The 15,582-nt window shown below is 39.2% G+C and overlaps 2 protein-coding genes and 1 non-coding gene across 3 annotated transcripts; 1 reads left to right on the top strand and 2 right to left on the bottom strand.

Moving 5' to 3' along the window:
* The first annotated feature begins 238 nt into the window (after positions 1 to 238).
* Positions 239 to 3,147, top strand: LOC140858098 (receptor-like protein kinase ANXUR2). The gene has a single exon (XM_073257624.1). It carries the CDS (start codon positions 412 to 414, stop codon positions 3,022 to 3,024), a length of 2,613 nt encoding a protein of 870 aa, XP_073113725.1. The 5' UTR covers positions 239 to 411; the 3' UTR covers positions 3,025 to 3,147.
* Positions 3,148 to 6,127: 2,980 nt separating this feature from the next.
* TRNAV-UAC (transfer RNA valine (anticodon UAC)) lies at positions 6,128 to 6,201 on the bottom strand. The gene has a single exon. It is a non-coding gene; the product is annotated as a tRNA-Val (tRNA).
* Positions 6,202 to 7,425: 1,224 nt separating this feature from the next.
* On the bottom strand, positions 7,426 to 13,407 carry LOC140858097 (uncharacterized). The gene is given in 10 exon segments (XM_073257623.1): positions 7,426 to 7,917; positions 8,018 to 8,122; positions 8,256 to 8,398; positions 8,401 to 8,640; positions 8,721 to 8,808; positions 8,916 to 9,069; positions 9,168 to 9,334; positions 9,429 to 9,494; positions 10,546 to 11,073; positions 12,557 to 13,407. Coding segments are annotated over 10 exon segments (1,881 nt in total). The 5' UTR covers positions 12,677 to 13,407; the 3' UTR covers positions 7,426 to 7,647.
* Positions 13,408 to 15,582: the final 2,175 nt, after the last annotated feature.

Below are 15,582 nucleotides of genomic sequence, written 5' to 3'. Positions count from 1 at the left end.
CCATAAGCGTTTCGCGCCGGAAAATAATAACCAATTTAGACCGCTTTCTTCTCCCACGCTCCCACCTCTAACGGCTAGCCTCCTCAATCAATGCAGCTCTCCTTCCTCCCTACCAAAAAGGAAAGAAAAAAAAAATCAAGCAAAGCAACAAAAAAACCGAGGAAAGAAAAACAAAATGTTCTATAATTTCCTCTTTTCTCTTTCTTTCTTCCGTTAATCTTCACCAATCCTTCCTTCCCCACTCCTCCAGCCATGGCTTAACCCAACCCACATGAAACCATATTGATACCCAAAAGAACCCACTCCTCTTGTTCTCCAAAAAGTACAAGAGGACTCTTTTCTATTCTACTCTTCTTCTTTTTCTCTTGTTTTCCTGTTTGCCAAAAGAATTACCAATCTTCTCTCCAAGCCATGTCCATTAGACTTCACCTCCTCTTCCTCTGTCTTCTCCTCGCTACCATCGCCGCTGCTGCCGACTCCCAGGGCTACACCCCCTCGGATTCATTTCTCGTAAACTGTGGCTCATCGTCCGACGCCGCTGACGCCGATGGCCGGAAATGGTCGGCGGACGACACCTCCAAGTTTGGCGTCTCCACGAAGAACTCAGCCACGGCGACCGCCGCCTCGCAAGACCCGTCGCTCCCCTCGGCGGTCCCGTACATGACGGCGAGGGTCTTCACGTCGGAATCCACCTACAAATTCTCCGTCAACAAGACAGCCCGCCATTGGATCCGCCTCCATTTCTATCCCTCCACCTACAACGGTCTCGCCCCCGAGAATTCCTATTTTGCGGTCTCCGCTTCGGGCGGCGTCACCCTCCTTCGCAACTTCAGTGCCTACATCACCACCAAGGCATTGACACAAGCCTACCTTGTTAAAGAATTCTCCATCATGCCGTCCTCCGATGGCTCGATAAGCCTCACCTTCACGCCATCAGACAAGTATGACGGCTCCTATGCTTTCATCAACGGAATTGAGATCATTTCCATGCCTGAAATCTTCAGTCAGCCGGCGAAAACGGTCGGATACTCTGATCGGTCCACGGACGTTGGAAGCTCGGCACTGCAGACAGTGTATCGTCTCAATGTCGGCGGAGGGTATATTCCGGCAACCAATGACTCAGGTCTCAGCCGAACTTGGTACGATGACTCCCCATACATCTATGGCTCTGGCTTTGGTGTCACCTTCTCAGCTGGTGACAAGCTCAAGATCAAGTATTCAGACAGCACACCGCAGTATATGGCTCCGGTAGACGTCTACCGGACGGCGAGATCGATGGGCCCGGACAATTCAGTTAACATGAACTACAACCTCACTTGGATCCTCCAAGTTGATGGCAACTTCACTTACATGGTGAGGCTCCATTTCTGCGAGCTCCAGATGAGCAAAGTCAATCAGAGGGTGTTCGACATCTTCGTCGACAACCAGACGGCGGAGGCCTCCGTTGATGTCATTGCGTGGACCTCCAAGAAGGGTGTGCCGGTGTACAAGGACTATGTGGTGTTTATGACCGACGGCGCTGGTGATGAGGAGCTATGGGTGGCTTTGCACCCCTCTGCATCGGCGCAGCCTGAGTACTATGATTCCATCCTGAATGGTTTGGAGGTCTTCAAAGTGAATGACACCACTGGGAACTTGGCAGGACCGAATCCCGACCCCTCTGTGATGCTCACCGCAGCCGAAATGGATCCTAAACAGAAGGGGTTTTCCTCCAAATCCAGCAATCAGGCAAAAATTATCGGCGAGGCAGCCGGCGGGGCCGCTGCGGTGGGATTGGTCTTCGCCATCTGCTTTGCAGTGTATCAGCGCAAGAAGGAGGAGGTTGGGAAAGAGTCCAGTGGGGGATCAGCATGGTTGCCACTCTATGGAGGGAATTCGCATACGTCGGCGAGCAAGTCGACGATCTCCGGAAAGAGCACTGCGAGCAACCATGTGTCAGCCTTGGCTTCAAATCTTTGCAGGCATTTCTCCTTTGCTGAGATCAAACATGCAACGAAGAACTTCGATGAGTCACTTGTGATTGGAGTTGGTGGCTTCGGGAAGGTCTACAGAGGAACTATGGATGGAGGGCTCAAGGTGGCTATCAAGAGATCGAACCCTTCTTCAGAGCAGGGCGTTCACGAGTTCCGGACCGAGATCGAGATGCTTTCGAAGCTCCGGCACCGGCATTTGGTCTCGTTAATCGGTTTCTGCGAAGAGAATGGTGAGATGATCTTGGTTTATGATTACATGGCTCATGGGACTCTAAGGGAGCATCTATATAAGAGCAACACGCCTCCTCTGCCATGGAAGCAGCGGCTGGAAATTTGCATCGGAGCAGCAAAGGGACTTCACTACCTTCACACTGGTGCCAAGCATACCATAATTCACAGGGATGTGAAGACCACCAACATTCTCCTGGATGAGAAATGGGTTGCGAAAGTTTCAGACTTCGGATTGTCGAAGACCGGGCCGATGATGAATCAAACCCATGTCAGCACAATGGTGAAGGGAAGTTTTGGTTATTTAGATCCAGAGTACTTCAGGAGGCAGCAACTGACTGAAAAATCTGATGTCTACTCCTTTGGAGTGGTTCTCTTTGAGGTCCTGTGTGCAAGGCCAGCACTGAATCCAACTCTTCCAAGGGAGCAGGTTAGTCTTGCAGACTGGGCCTTGAATTGCCAAAGGAGGGGAGCTCTCGGCGACATCATCGATCCGAATGTCAAAGGAAAGATCGGTCCTGAGTGCTTGAAGAAGTTTGCAGAGACTGCAGAGAAGTGCTTGTCTGACCAAGGAGTTGATAGGCCTTATATGGGCGACGTGTTGTGGAATCTCGAGTTTGCTCTCCAATTGCAGGAGAATTTTGAGACAGGGAAGCCAGTGACAGCCGAAGCTCCTAGTAGCTTGGAGTCAGCTACCAGCGATGGTAACTCTGGTAGTCACAGCCCAATGGTGATTGGTGGTGGGAGTGAGGTGAGTGTGGACTCAGATGGCCAAAATGATAGCGTGGTGTTTTCCCAGCTCGTCAATCCAAAGGGGCGATGAGAAAATCTCTGACTGCTGCATGGATGAATAGCTTTAACAACTGTTAGTTGGCGTGGCAGTGGCATTTTGGTTGGTGATTGCAAAGGGATGAACAATAAAAACACTTCTGCCTTTTGGTTCTTTGAAGGGTCTTCCTTGGTTTGGTTGGTTTATTGTTTGTTCGTTATGTTATTTTAATGAACTATTTTATGCATAAAGGCAGGCTCTTTAAACTGATGGCAATCTGTATCGAAGAGTTCAAGCAAATGCTCATCTCTTGATCATAGGTCTGTGGCATTTATGTTGGTCTGTTTGTTGCTAACTCTTTCTGAGAATATTTGTTGGAAACCTATAATTTTTTGTCATTTAGTCTTAAATTATTCAATATGTTCATGGTAATCATATCTAATAACACTTTTAGACTCATTATCCTCATTCAGCAAGATGACTAGGATAAACTATTAGAGCATCCCTATGAGTTGTGTAACATTTCAGCTTTTGTTAGCTTTTGAAGCTTTTTTTTTGGTTAATGGGAAACCAAAGGAAAATACAAGTTTGGTCTATTAATATGAAAGATGATGGAAATGTAAAAGATAAAAGTAAAGCTCGCTAGTAAGCAGGCAGATTATTTGCATATTGCCAAAGGTGAAGTATCTGTTAAAAATGTAATAATCTTTCTTTAAAAAAATGCGGTGTTTGCTATCCAAATTCATAAACTCTGCAATTATATGTTGCTTGTAGCATACTGAAAGAAATCCATGGCTTGTCATAAATTAGTGCATTAGGAGATGCTGCAAGAGACATGTAATATATTTTTATGATTGTGACAGGGAACAAAACGCATAGTTTAGAAAGATCACATTGTGTTGTTTTTACTCTATGTTCATAATATGTGCATAACAATTAGAATGATGATATCATGATGTTGACAGGAGGAACTTTTCTTTCTCCTCTCCGGTTCAGGTTGTTTGGAACACTCACAATGCGCATTGCACGATATTTGTTATTCTTCTTTTTTTTTTTTCAAGAAATATTTGCTTATTCTACTTGCTGATGGAGGAAAGACCCTTTGTCAGCCATTCTTTTTTTTATGGTCTACAAGAAATTGTACATTGAGCATAATTAAATTCTTATATTTTACATTCATTTTCTTCATTTTGAAAATTGATACACTTAGTTTACAGTATCAGCATAATAACAGATTTCATTTCATCATCCATGGTTTTCTAGCTACCTTTTTATTATTATCTGAACTAACCGAGACCATAAGAACTTCATGTATCATGATACAGCACAATCCTTTTCTATCTGTAAGTAATTTACTAGATTCACTGTAAACATTAGATAATACTGTGAATTAGCAATCCTATTTAGGAATCTTGGTGAGGGATTCATAAAGACAACCCCAGATTTCTTCTAAGTAATCTCTGAGCATCATTACTCTCCTATCAGGTTTTACAATATGAGCAGCTAGGTTACTTAAACATCATTGCAAACGGTACTCTCACCCTCTGAAACTATAACTTACCTCTTGGTGCATAATATGAACCACAAATCTACCACCTGGGTATTCTCAAGGCTTTGCACAGGAGGAAGCAGGAGGATTGGTTGGGGACAGCTGAAAAGCCACTTTGATATATGAAACAGCATTGAAGTGTTGTTGTTGTTGTTGTTGTTATTAAAAGCAAACAAAAAAACCTTGTTTGACACATTGATGGATATCTTCATGTAGAAAACAAAAATAAGATGATGGTCAGTCATACGTGACACTAGTACATCACACTAGAAGATCTATTATGACTGATGAAGACTAAGAATGCGCAAATGAAGTACCAGAAGTTCAAATATGGAAATAAGATGTCCTTATTGCTCTTCCATGCATCCAAAGGAAAATACGTTATTAGTTGATTTTTTTTTTTCATTTTTTTCTGAGATTTGGATCTCCTGTACTTCCATGTTGAGGATATGTTGCCTTCTATTCCTTCATATAAAATAAAAAATAAATAAGTAAATAAAGTGGATTCTTGGTCTGTTTCTTTGTTGCATCGTAATATCAATTTTCGCTAAACGAGTTGATTATTTTCTTTTTAAGAATGGTCTCCTTTTACCCTCCCTTAAGCCATTGAATTTTGCCTAGCGTTCCTGAATGTTATGGTCTCCCTTTCCTTTTCATAAATAGATTGTACTGATAACTTTGCATCATAAATAACTCCATGCCATGAAATAAGATAGTGATCAAATGTTCGATTAAAATGGATAGAGAGGATAATACTTAAGGTTCATCCATCTCATCAATATTAATCCCAGTACTAGACAAGTGATGTAAAATTCGATATAATTTAATAAACCATGGACATAATGTCCACTTGACTTAAGCTAACAGACAAACAGCTACAGTTTGATCCATATCTAATTTCGAATTTTGAGATCTTGAAATGTTGGATGTTATTTGAAGAAAAGAGCAAAGAGGCCTTATGTGTTTGAATAATTGACTACTCTGGGCATTATTCTGCTTCAGAATATAGTATATCTTCACAATCATTGAAATACTATGTTGAGGATCCCCAATAGTATTTTATAAACTATGGTTTAAGGACATCCAAGCTACCTGTCGAATGTGAGAAGTAAAGAAATAAAAAATAAGGCAAATGAAAATTACGATTGAGTGGAAAAAGAAAAAGTTTATAATAATCATTCTTATTTATGGAAGTGATCTGCATCATTCTTTTATAACCATTTTTAATCATCAATTCTGAAAGGATGAGCAGCAACAATTGGATCTGCAGCTAAATTTAATTAATAGATTTTGAGATGTTGGACTTTGTTCGAAGAAAAAAAAAGTGATCATAATTAAGTACATTGGATATCTTCTGCTTCAAAACCTAATATATCTTCATCATCATTAAAATGCCTTCTTAAAGATCTTCAATAGCATTCTATAGTTGATAGATTAGGGACATCCAAGCCACCTTTCATGTGTGAAAAGTACAGAGATAAAAAAATAAAATTGAAGAAAATTAAATTTGAGTGAAAAGTAAAAATAAAAATAGAAGTAAAGATCAGAAAAGGAAGGTTTAACATAATAGTGAATGAAGATAAAATAAAGTTCAAAGAAAAATTAGTATGGTGCTGCCCAGGTTCGAACTGGGGACCTTCAGTGTGTAAGACTGACGTGATAACCGACTACACCACAGCACCAGATGTTTTGCAAACTTTAGATTATACATTAATGTTTTATTCTGTAAATCAACATATTTACCATTTTGTCTTGAGATTGGGAGTGATGTCTCAATCGCCTATTGCTTATGTTCAGAAAAATTAAGAACTAGCCATGAGAATCTATGGAGAAAATTGATGTATCTAGTGCGTATCCCCTTATCAACTTGGCCAGTCTGTGGCAGCTACATTTCTAATAAAACCCCCACCTCGAGCAGCCTCACTTCAGCACCAATTCACGCCTAGACGATTTCTTGATACCAACCTTTATGCACTCCATTGATTCTCTGTCAAATAACAATAGAGCCTTAACACCCCTATTGCTGCTTACTAGATATTTTTGTTAATAATTTCAGCTTTTAATAAAATTGGGTGGCAATTCCAATCTCCCCTTCCCTAAGAAAAAAAAAAAAAGAGAAAAGATATCTCAATCACCTATATGTTAGAATTATATCTTAAAGATCAACAATATAGTACATTCACACGAAGTCTACAAGTTATTTGTTCAAACTTGTGGTATGTAAATAGGTGTCCTTAAACCATCCAAAAGATAGGTTTATGGCTAGTATTAAAACCTGAAGCCTTTCATTTTCAATTAAGCAACCTAAATTTATGGTTAAAATAATTAATTTTTTAAGAGACCATATGGATTGCGGAGGAACCGTCAAATGATTAGTTCTAAGTATGACTATGAGAGAGAAGTAATTATTCTGAAAAAAAAATAGCTGAGAGGGAAATGCTTTTTTAAAAAAATTTCAATGATGTTTTTTTTCTATTTTGTTCTTTTGGCCGAGAATAGAGCTGGTCGAGGAAAAAAAGCTGATCTCAAGTCACAAATTCATCTAGAAAAAAAAAAACCGAACCTACAACCGTGCTTCCATCAAGTTCTTGTGTTAAAAAGCAGTGAACCGCAGCCAGGATCAAAGAAACCACCCAAACCCAAACAGCAATCCACCCTCACCATCTTCTGTTCAGGCAGCACCATTAATTTAAAATACTGACATAAACTAAGTCAATTCACAAAAATATAACCACCACTGGAAATATTACTTCAAAAGATCCACCACTTTTGGAGTAGGAAGGAGAGTAATAACCGCAGCTAATGGTAGCACTCACAGATAAAAGCTTATAACAATCAGTCAGGTACAACTTATTAGATTGGCCATCACAAAATGACTGCAAACCAATTGACCAAACACCAGCCGATCGCTCGCAAGCAAACTACATCCAAATCAATATTTATATGTAAGATTAACAATAAAACGCCAAGGATGCCCTGCAGAAAGGGAACAAGGGCAAAGGAACAAAACCAACTGCAACAACAAATCCTAAAGCTAAACAACTCAAAAACTTCTATTCTTATTTCCAATATTAGAATTTACAGTACACGTCAATTCAAAAAGACTTCACGAGTGTTGTAGTTCAGTTCTAAGGTCCACTGCCTCCCCCAGGTCCTCCCAGAGTCAGGACAACACCTTGTAGATCACTGTTAAGCTTTGCTGGTTGGGCTTTGTCTCGGTGCGTCTGCCGCCCATGATGCCTGCATTCAGGCAGCACAAAGGTGGTCGGTTGTGGATGTTGCCTGCTATGGATGGGAAGAGCATGAGTGGGAGCAGTTGAACAATGCTGTGAAACAGCAGTGGAGCCTGTTAGACACTGAGAATGTACTGCAGGCCTTGAAGCTCCTACACCTGGTCCCTGATCATCGCAGTTCCATGACCAACAGATATTAGGATCGCTTCACCATGACCTTAGTTTTATTTTAAATTCGGTAAGGCAGAGAGAGTATATATCTTACGGGAGCAAACAAGACACCTCTGAGAATCTGGCCATTAACATAAGCAGTCATAAGGTACCCCGAGTCAAATGCTCCATCCACCATGCCATGAACCTCAGCTCCAATCTGTAAACAAACAAATGAGAATTGCCACACATATAATATATATATATATATATATATATATATAGAGAGAGAGAGAGAGAGAGAGAGAGAGAGATTTTGTCGAAGAGGATGAATTGTTGCAACAATAGCCTACCAATGGAAGAACAGCAGGCCTTGGCTGTGGCTTTTGATCTACAGCTAGAAATTGAACTTCTTGCCTTGCTTCCGGAAAAGCATGAAGAAATTGTGTTGTCTTTGGCTGTCTTGGGGATTCTCCACCGGATATATGTCCATCCAAATAGTCCTTTGAACACCATTTAACGGCTCCCTCTGATGATGTAGCTTGTGGTGAACAACTTGTTGAGAGGGTCGAATGGAGTCATTGGCAGAAGTCGACAATTTCTTGATGGTATTTTGCTCTTGATCGGATAGTGAAGGAGATGAGTGCTGAGAAAGCGACAGAGAATGTTCTTCCTGTTCTGATTCAATTTCCCACACTCTAGCATCTCCAGTTTTCCTCCTTTTTGCTTTCATATTATCTGAGGTTAAAAGCAAATCTTGGGTATGAAACTCTGCATGTGGACAGTATATACTCATTTCAATATAGAACAAGGCTTACCCAAACCACGTAAAAGAGAGTTCCTTGGTTCTGCCTCCACTTCACGAGATTGCTGACAAAGTTCTCCACTTTTCAGAACCACATTTTTCTGCAGTACAATCATATACGATAGCTAACTTTGTAAGTAAAAAATGATGAAACAGACCCACTTCATGTTATTAGGTCTTAGTACTTGAAAATCTAATTGTCACTTACCAAATTTTCTGTTCCTCTAAAAAATTTCCGCTTTTCTTGATTCCAGTGGTTACCAAAAATTTTGCACATGGAAATGTTGTAACGACCGTTAGGGTGCTCAGACCCTAACTGCAAAATCAGTACCTCATTGAGAGGGCGTTCATCCTCCCCGCAACTGTTAATGCAAAGCACAATTATTTGAAGCATTGACACATTAAAAGCATATTGATCTCTTCAAACTATAATGTAGAGGCATTGGACACAGAGACTTACCCTCCATATATAGCAATATCAGTGCCAGTGACTACAGCAGTATGAGAAAACCGCCCTTGTGGTTGTTGGCCACATATATCAAGTTGTGCCCATAAACAAGTGCCCAAGTCGAGAACCCAAACATCACTATAATATTGTTTATCACCTACTCCCCCTATAATGCAGACCTACATTACAAGCAGAAAAAAAATCAATGAGCTTTTTATCTCAGAAATCACCAAACAAAACTTGCTGGCTTCTGATACTTCACTGGATACTAGCCTTAGTCCCAATATTAACTGCTGCATGGCCTGCTCGGACTCCAGGTGAAGATCCTTGAACAGCCAACTGTAACAAAATATAATTATCACGAGATTCGAGAGCGAAATTCACTTGTTCAGGCCCTAATTTTAGCAGAATAATCCTAAAGCAGAGAGCACGACCAGCGTCATAGCTAAGTGAGAAAGCTTTGCCACTTGGCCAGCCAGAAATGTTCCTTTTTAATCTTACTTTTATAATGCAACCATGGTGCTTTCCCATGTGATTCATTGGGCTATCTGCTGGAGGATAGGACAGCAATGCAGGCATGAGAAGGCACTTAGATTTGATAATATGAATCAGAGAAGACATCACATGAATCTCTAGAGCAACAGTCTCGCTAAGACTGTCCAACAGAATTAAGATTCAGTAATTTCTTGACCAGATAGAATGAAACTATAGTGATATCTTAGGTGCCATTTTTGAAGCAGATGGGATTGCCCTGCAGCTAGAGTAGCCATAGCAATGGCTGATGTTTGAGTTCAAATTATGCAGCAGACCATGAATCTTCTATCAAAGTTTATGCTGCTTTAAATGAACATGACAACAAAATGCTGCATTTAAAATACCAATATAAATAATTCAAATGCCAAATCCAGGACCATCCTAGAAATATGGAAATTCAACAATTATACTCCATAGAAGGATCTGTCAAGGTAGTATTGAAATGAATTTGGACACTAGTGAATGAATTTACATTATGAAATATAAATTGTAATCAATATTCAGAGGTTGATTTCGGTTATCCTTTTAACAATAACTTCAACACATTACCCCCCTCCCTCCATCCTTCCGACTCTCACTCGCCTTATATTGAGATGCATGCAAAACTTGGCAATTGTTGACATTACTAATCAAACTATATGCTGATAGGCAAAGACACACGCATAATAAGACATGAGCTAATAAAGAGACAATTACAATCCACATGATGTACAAGCAATAGTTGTTTTTATTTGTAATTGTTTCAGGCATCCATTCAATGGATCACATTCCTTCAACTGGTGCCTTAATATGGAAGGAAAAAACATAAATATGGCAGAAAGGATGTTAAGATGAGAAAAAGATGAGTAATCCTTACCCTTGACCAAGTCATTGTGTCCATATCAAATACATCAACTTCTCCATGATAACGATCACCGCAATCACCACCATACATAAGAAGCTTATTGCCAACTGCAACTGCAGTGTGGCTATCTCTTGGAGCAGGTCTATCACCTTTCACTTCCGGAGAAGTCCATGTCATGCTCTTCAAGTCCAGTATATGAACATCATTCAAGTAATTTGCTTCCCCTTCTCCACTTCCTCCAAATATAACTAGTTTATCATCTCCTACCAATGTGGCAGTGTGGCTTTCACGAGGTGAAGGTGGGGTGCCTTTGTAATTGGGTTTGCTCCATTCCTTTGTCCGCAAATCTAATATATGAAGATCATTCACCTTCCTCGAACCATTTGTACCTCCTAATACCACCATCTTGTGCCCTACGAGTGCCGTGCTGTGGCTGTCTCGGTTTCCAGGTTTTTGACCAGTTGTAACAAGGGAGCTCCAGGCCATGGTATCTAGATCAAGAGTGAGGACATCACTAAAATGTAATCCACCGCAACAGCCCTGCAGGGATAAGAGATGAAAGTGTTCATACTTGTACAGAATCCAAATCTAATTACATTTGCTTCTGTCTCTGATAACAGATTTAGCAAAATGTATAGAGAAGCCATTAGTTATTAAAAAAAAGTTACAAGAACAAAGGTATCACACTCCCTCTCACCATGGTTGTTATCTCTCTCTCTCTCTCTCTGACTTTGTGTGCCAACAGTGATCTAGAACCTAGAAAGACCTCTGCTTCCTCCCCTTCCCTTACACTTTTCTGTACTCAAGAGAAAAAGGACAAAGTCACCAATCAAACACAAATTTCTTCTCTACCTAGGACTTTTAATTGTCCTAGCTCAATGTAGTATTTAATTTAGTAAGAAAACACTGGTCTTGAGAGAAAAAAAAAAAAAGACAAGAAAGAAAGGAAAGAGATGAGAAAACAGGACTTACAGCTACAAGCTTCATGGACATCTAGCAAAATCTATTCACCAACCGGTTTGCATTAAATTTTAACTTTAGCTACTTTTTACAAGATAGTAAATAATCCAAATTTGAGAGACTAAACTGGTTTTTACTGAGGTTATCTGAATGCAAGTGAACTTAATAGATCTCGTTCGGTATGGATATTGAACAGACGACGAGAAGGAAGACAAGTTAATGGCACAAATAATGTTTTCTGCTAAGTTAAATTAATTTACTTACGAGAGCAAATACAGGGCACCATTCCACCGAAAGAACATAAAAAACATATACATATTAAAACAGATCTAGAAGAAAACGAGGAAATAAACTCAACTCAACTCCAAATATATAGTTTTTAACATATGTCCAAAATTATTTTCTAACCAGAAAGTTCTTGTATTAGTTATATGATAAGATGAAAAAAAAAAAGGGTTTTTTTATAAAAAAAATTACGAAACATGTAGAAATCCTATCTCTTCTTTTAAGGGAAAAATAAAAAGAACCAGGCTAAGAACCAAAAACGTGTCTACCTCGAATAACTCGAAAATAAATATATTAAACTGAAGTTCAATACATACAGTGCAGAATATATGACTAAAGCGGCACAAGCTCCAAGAAATAACACTACAAAAATAGGCAGCAAGACAAAGTTTAATAAAACACTGGGATGTAAAGCATTCCTGGCTTGGCCTGCTAAATTAAGTACACTAAAATCAATCAACAGACAGAAAAAGCACCAACGTATATAAGACTACAAAAAGGTTTAAACTTCACAAATAACAATATAAAGGTAAGTAGCAGGGAAAAGGTAAATCAAAACCTGTAGCAGAGAAAGCATAGCTTGATTAAGTTGCCAATAACTATTCTAAATACTCAAAGCATAAGCGAAGTAAAATCTAAAACTTTTGATGATCATGAATTATTCTTTACTTAATATACCAAGGACAAAATGCGGAAGCTAATAGAAAGGAACTCAATCTAGCAAGAAATACCATATCAAGGGGAACAGGCAGCAACTAAGGATTCATTTCATACTTACCCCAAAAACATAAACAACCCCTTCAAAGAAACAGGCCGAGTGCCCCCATCTCTCAGGAGGATTGAAGCCCACCACCTTTGGGTAGAGCCACATCGCCTTCCTCCTCTTCATCACGTCCATACCCAGTGATCCTATCTCCTCCTCGAGCACTACCAATAATGAAGAAGAAAGCACCCTAACCCTCCAAACCGCAGTTCTCAACACCCTCTTGTCATTGATAAGATTGGTAGGAAAGAAAGAGAGAGAGAGGAAGTGTCAAGAGGACTTGAGCGAGGCAAGTGAGATATAAGACATCAGTATCTGATGGACAAGAAAAGATGGGTGCTATCACGTCCTAACTACTGTGTCAACCAACAAGACACAGATGGTGGTGTGAAAACATCGCAAAGGAAATAAGAAGGAGAAAAGACCCAAGAAACTACCTTTCGAAAGATAACAGATAGGCCAGAGGGGTACAGAGGCTAAGCTCTCGGGTAACCCTTAGAGGAACGTTTATAGCCGTGGAGCGATATAATTCATGGGAGAGTGAGCATTACCGCAGATAACATAGAGCACAGACATGGTGGCCAAAGGGGAAGTATAGAGAGATGGAAAGAGAAGTGTGGGGTAGTGTGTGCATGGGAATGTGTGAGGTGTCACAAAACCTCTCAATGTCTCACTCCTTGGTTTATGTATCTCCTCCCTTTCCCTTCCTTTAAACCTGTCTAACTGAAAATGATGGGAGGTGGGAGCATTGGACTGTGTGAAGTGATGGGAAGTGTGTTTTGGGGTTTGATGTGTGGTTCAACAGTGAGAGAGAGAGACAGAGAGGAAATTGGTTTCTTTCGTGCTTCCTTTCCTTGCTCCCATTATTCTAGGAACTTGATAACCAGCTTCTCTTCTTGTTTAGATGCGCTTACCGTGTTTTTATATCAGTGAGAAATGAGCACTAGCTGTAAGAAATGGGGGTGTATTTAGAGGGTCCTCCACCTGGATGGGGATCGGAAAGGGGTATTAAGCCTTGGTGTCGTTGGGATTGATGAGTTGGAGAGGAAGGTTTCCCCCCTTTCACTCTCATTTATCTGAGCAGGGGGATTTCATTATTGATATGGATCTAGAGATGTCCATTCTCGAGATGGCCTAGGGGACTTAACCGGGCTTTGTTTTGCTTCCCAGCTTGGGTTTAGATTTGGCGCTTTGGAAACTGAGAAGGTGTTGCCTTCTTTCTCGAGAGAGGGGAGTGAGCAGGGTCACGCCAATTCTCGTACTCATAGTTTTGATCTTACCAAGTGGATTTCCGAGGCTCTGCTTGCATTGGGGAGGTGAGGGACAATAAGATGTGGACTGTTAAATTAGTGCGACCGCTTGGGTTGCGGGGGGGGGGGGGGGGGGGGTGCGGCGGGGCGCGCTGCAAATAGCACCAAAGTGCAAGGTGAATTCTGCACTTTGCCTGGCTCAAAAGTCATAATGCAGGAAATTATGGTAAGAATGTGGCAAAATTTCTCATGTTCCGTCACTTTCTAGGATCCAGGTTAGCATCAATTCAGTAGGCATAAGCCTTCATGATTTTATGATCCTTATCATCTTAACCAAAGATTGATTTAAAGCCGACATCTAGGTTATGATGGAGCAGACAAGATTCGTCCTTAAATTTTGAAAACCTTACAAATTTGAAATTGATTCATTGAAGATAAATCATATTTCATTTTTCTTAACCCTGCACTACAATTCTGATCTCTTTCATCATTCTCCATCTTTTGCAAATGCTTTTTCCATTTTAAGATGTTTTCCTTTATCATTGACATGATATTAAGAAAGCAAACAAGAAATGTGGAATTAAACATAGATGTGGCATATTTTCTACGATATAAGTTTGAGAGACTTTTTTAAAATTTTCGGTGTATTATATGACAGGTTAAATATTTTAAAAAAATATATAAGTGCTGTTTGGTATATCACCGGTGATATAATCACTGAGGTGATGTGATCACTAGAGTGATATGAATACTGGAATGATATGCAAATATTAGAATGTATGTGATCACCATGTTTAGTATATCACTGGAAATAAAACTTTACTGTATTTGGTATATCACCAAATAGTGATAGTGATAATATATAAAATATCATAAATAGCCTTATATATTAGTACATAATAATTATTTTATAACTTATTTAAATATTCTTCGTTCACAACTCTCATAAAAATATATAGCAATAGTAATAATATTATTTATTTATTTATTTATTATTATTATAGATATTTATTTTAATAAAGTTATTAAAATAATATTACAATAATATTATATATAATCAGATTTGATTAGGCTCAATCAATTTTAATCATCAACATCAGGACTTCCCATTGAGAATAATTTAGTCCATCAAAATAAAATGAGAAAAAAAAAGCATGAAGAATTTAACATGATCCATCCATGCCAATTAATCATATCTATCTATAGAAATAAAATAGATATCTAATAAATAAATAAATAATATCCATATCATTTAAGTAAATCTGTCAATAAAAATAAAATTGATATCTAGTAGATAGACATCTATAAAAAAAATAATAAAAATTTTTATTTTTTTCTCAATTTACTGACCAGATATATTTTTATTCTAAAATAATTTCAGCGTATCACTAGAATCCGGTGATGTACTATCACTTGGAGTATGTGTGGTGATAGCATCACTACATTGTGCAGTGATGCTATCACTGAATTTATCACCGAATCCTTCATCACTTAATGTAATTTTATAACACCAAACAAAATGATCACATCATTTATCTTACGTCACTGAAATGATATAAAATATCATTTCCTACCAAACAGTCTCTAAAGTTGAACTTGAAACAAATCATCTCTAATGAAGTAATCAAAGTTGAAGGTTGAATAGGAAGCGAAGATGCATGAAACCCATTTTATCACACAGGTATCCTGTTTTCGCTCGTATATCTGACAGACTACCAAACTAGTCTCTTGTTTCATGGTTTAGATGGACAAAGAAGGGGACAATCCAAAAGGTGAAACCTAGATCCCACT

This window comes from Elaeis guineensis, chromosome 5 (genome assembly GCF_000442705.2).
Source record: "Elaeis guineensis isolate ETL-2024a chromosome 5, EG11, whole genome shotgun sequence".
In the NCBI taxonomy this organism is placed as follows: Eukaryota; Viridiplantae; Streptophyta; class Magnoliopsida; order Arecales; family Arecaceae; genus Elaeis; species Elaeis guineensis.
The sequence above is the reverse complement of the archived record's forward strand: the minus strand, read 5'-3'. Positions and strand labels throughout refer to the sequence as shown.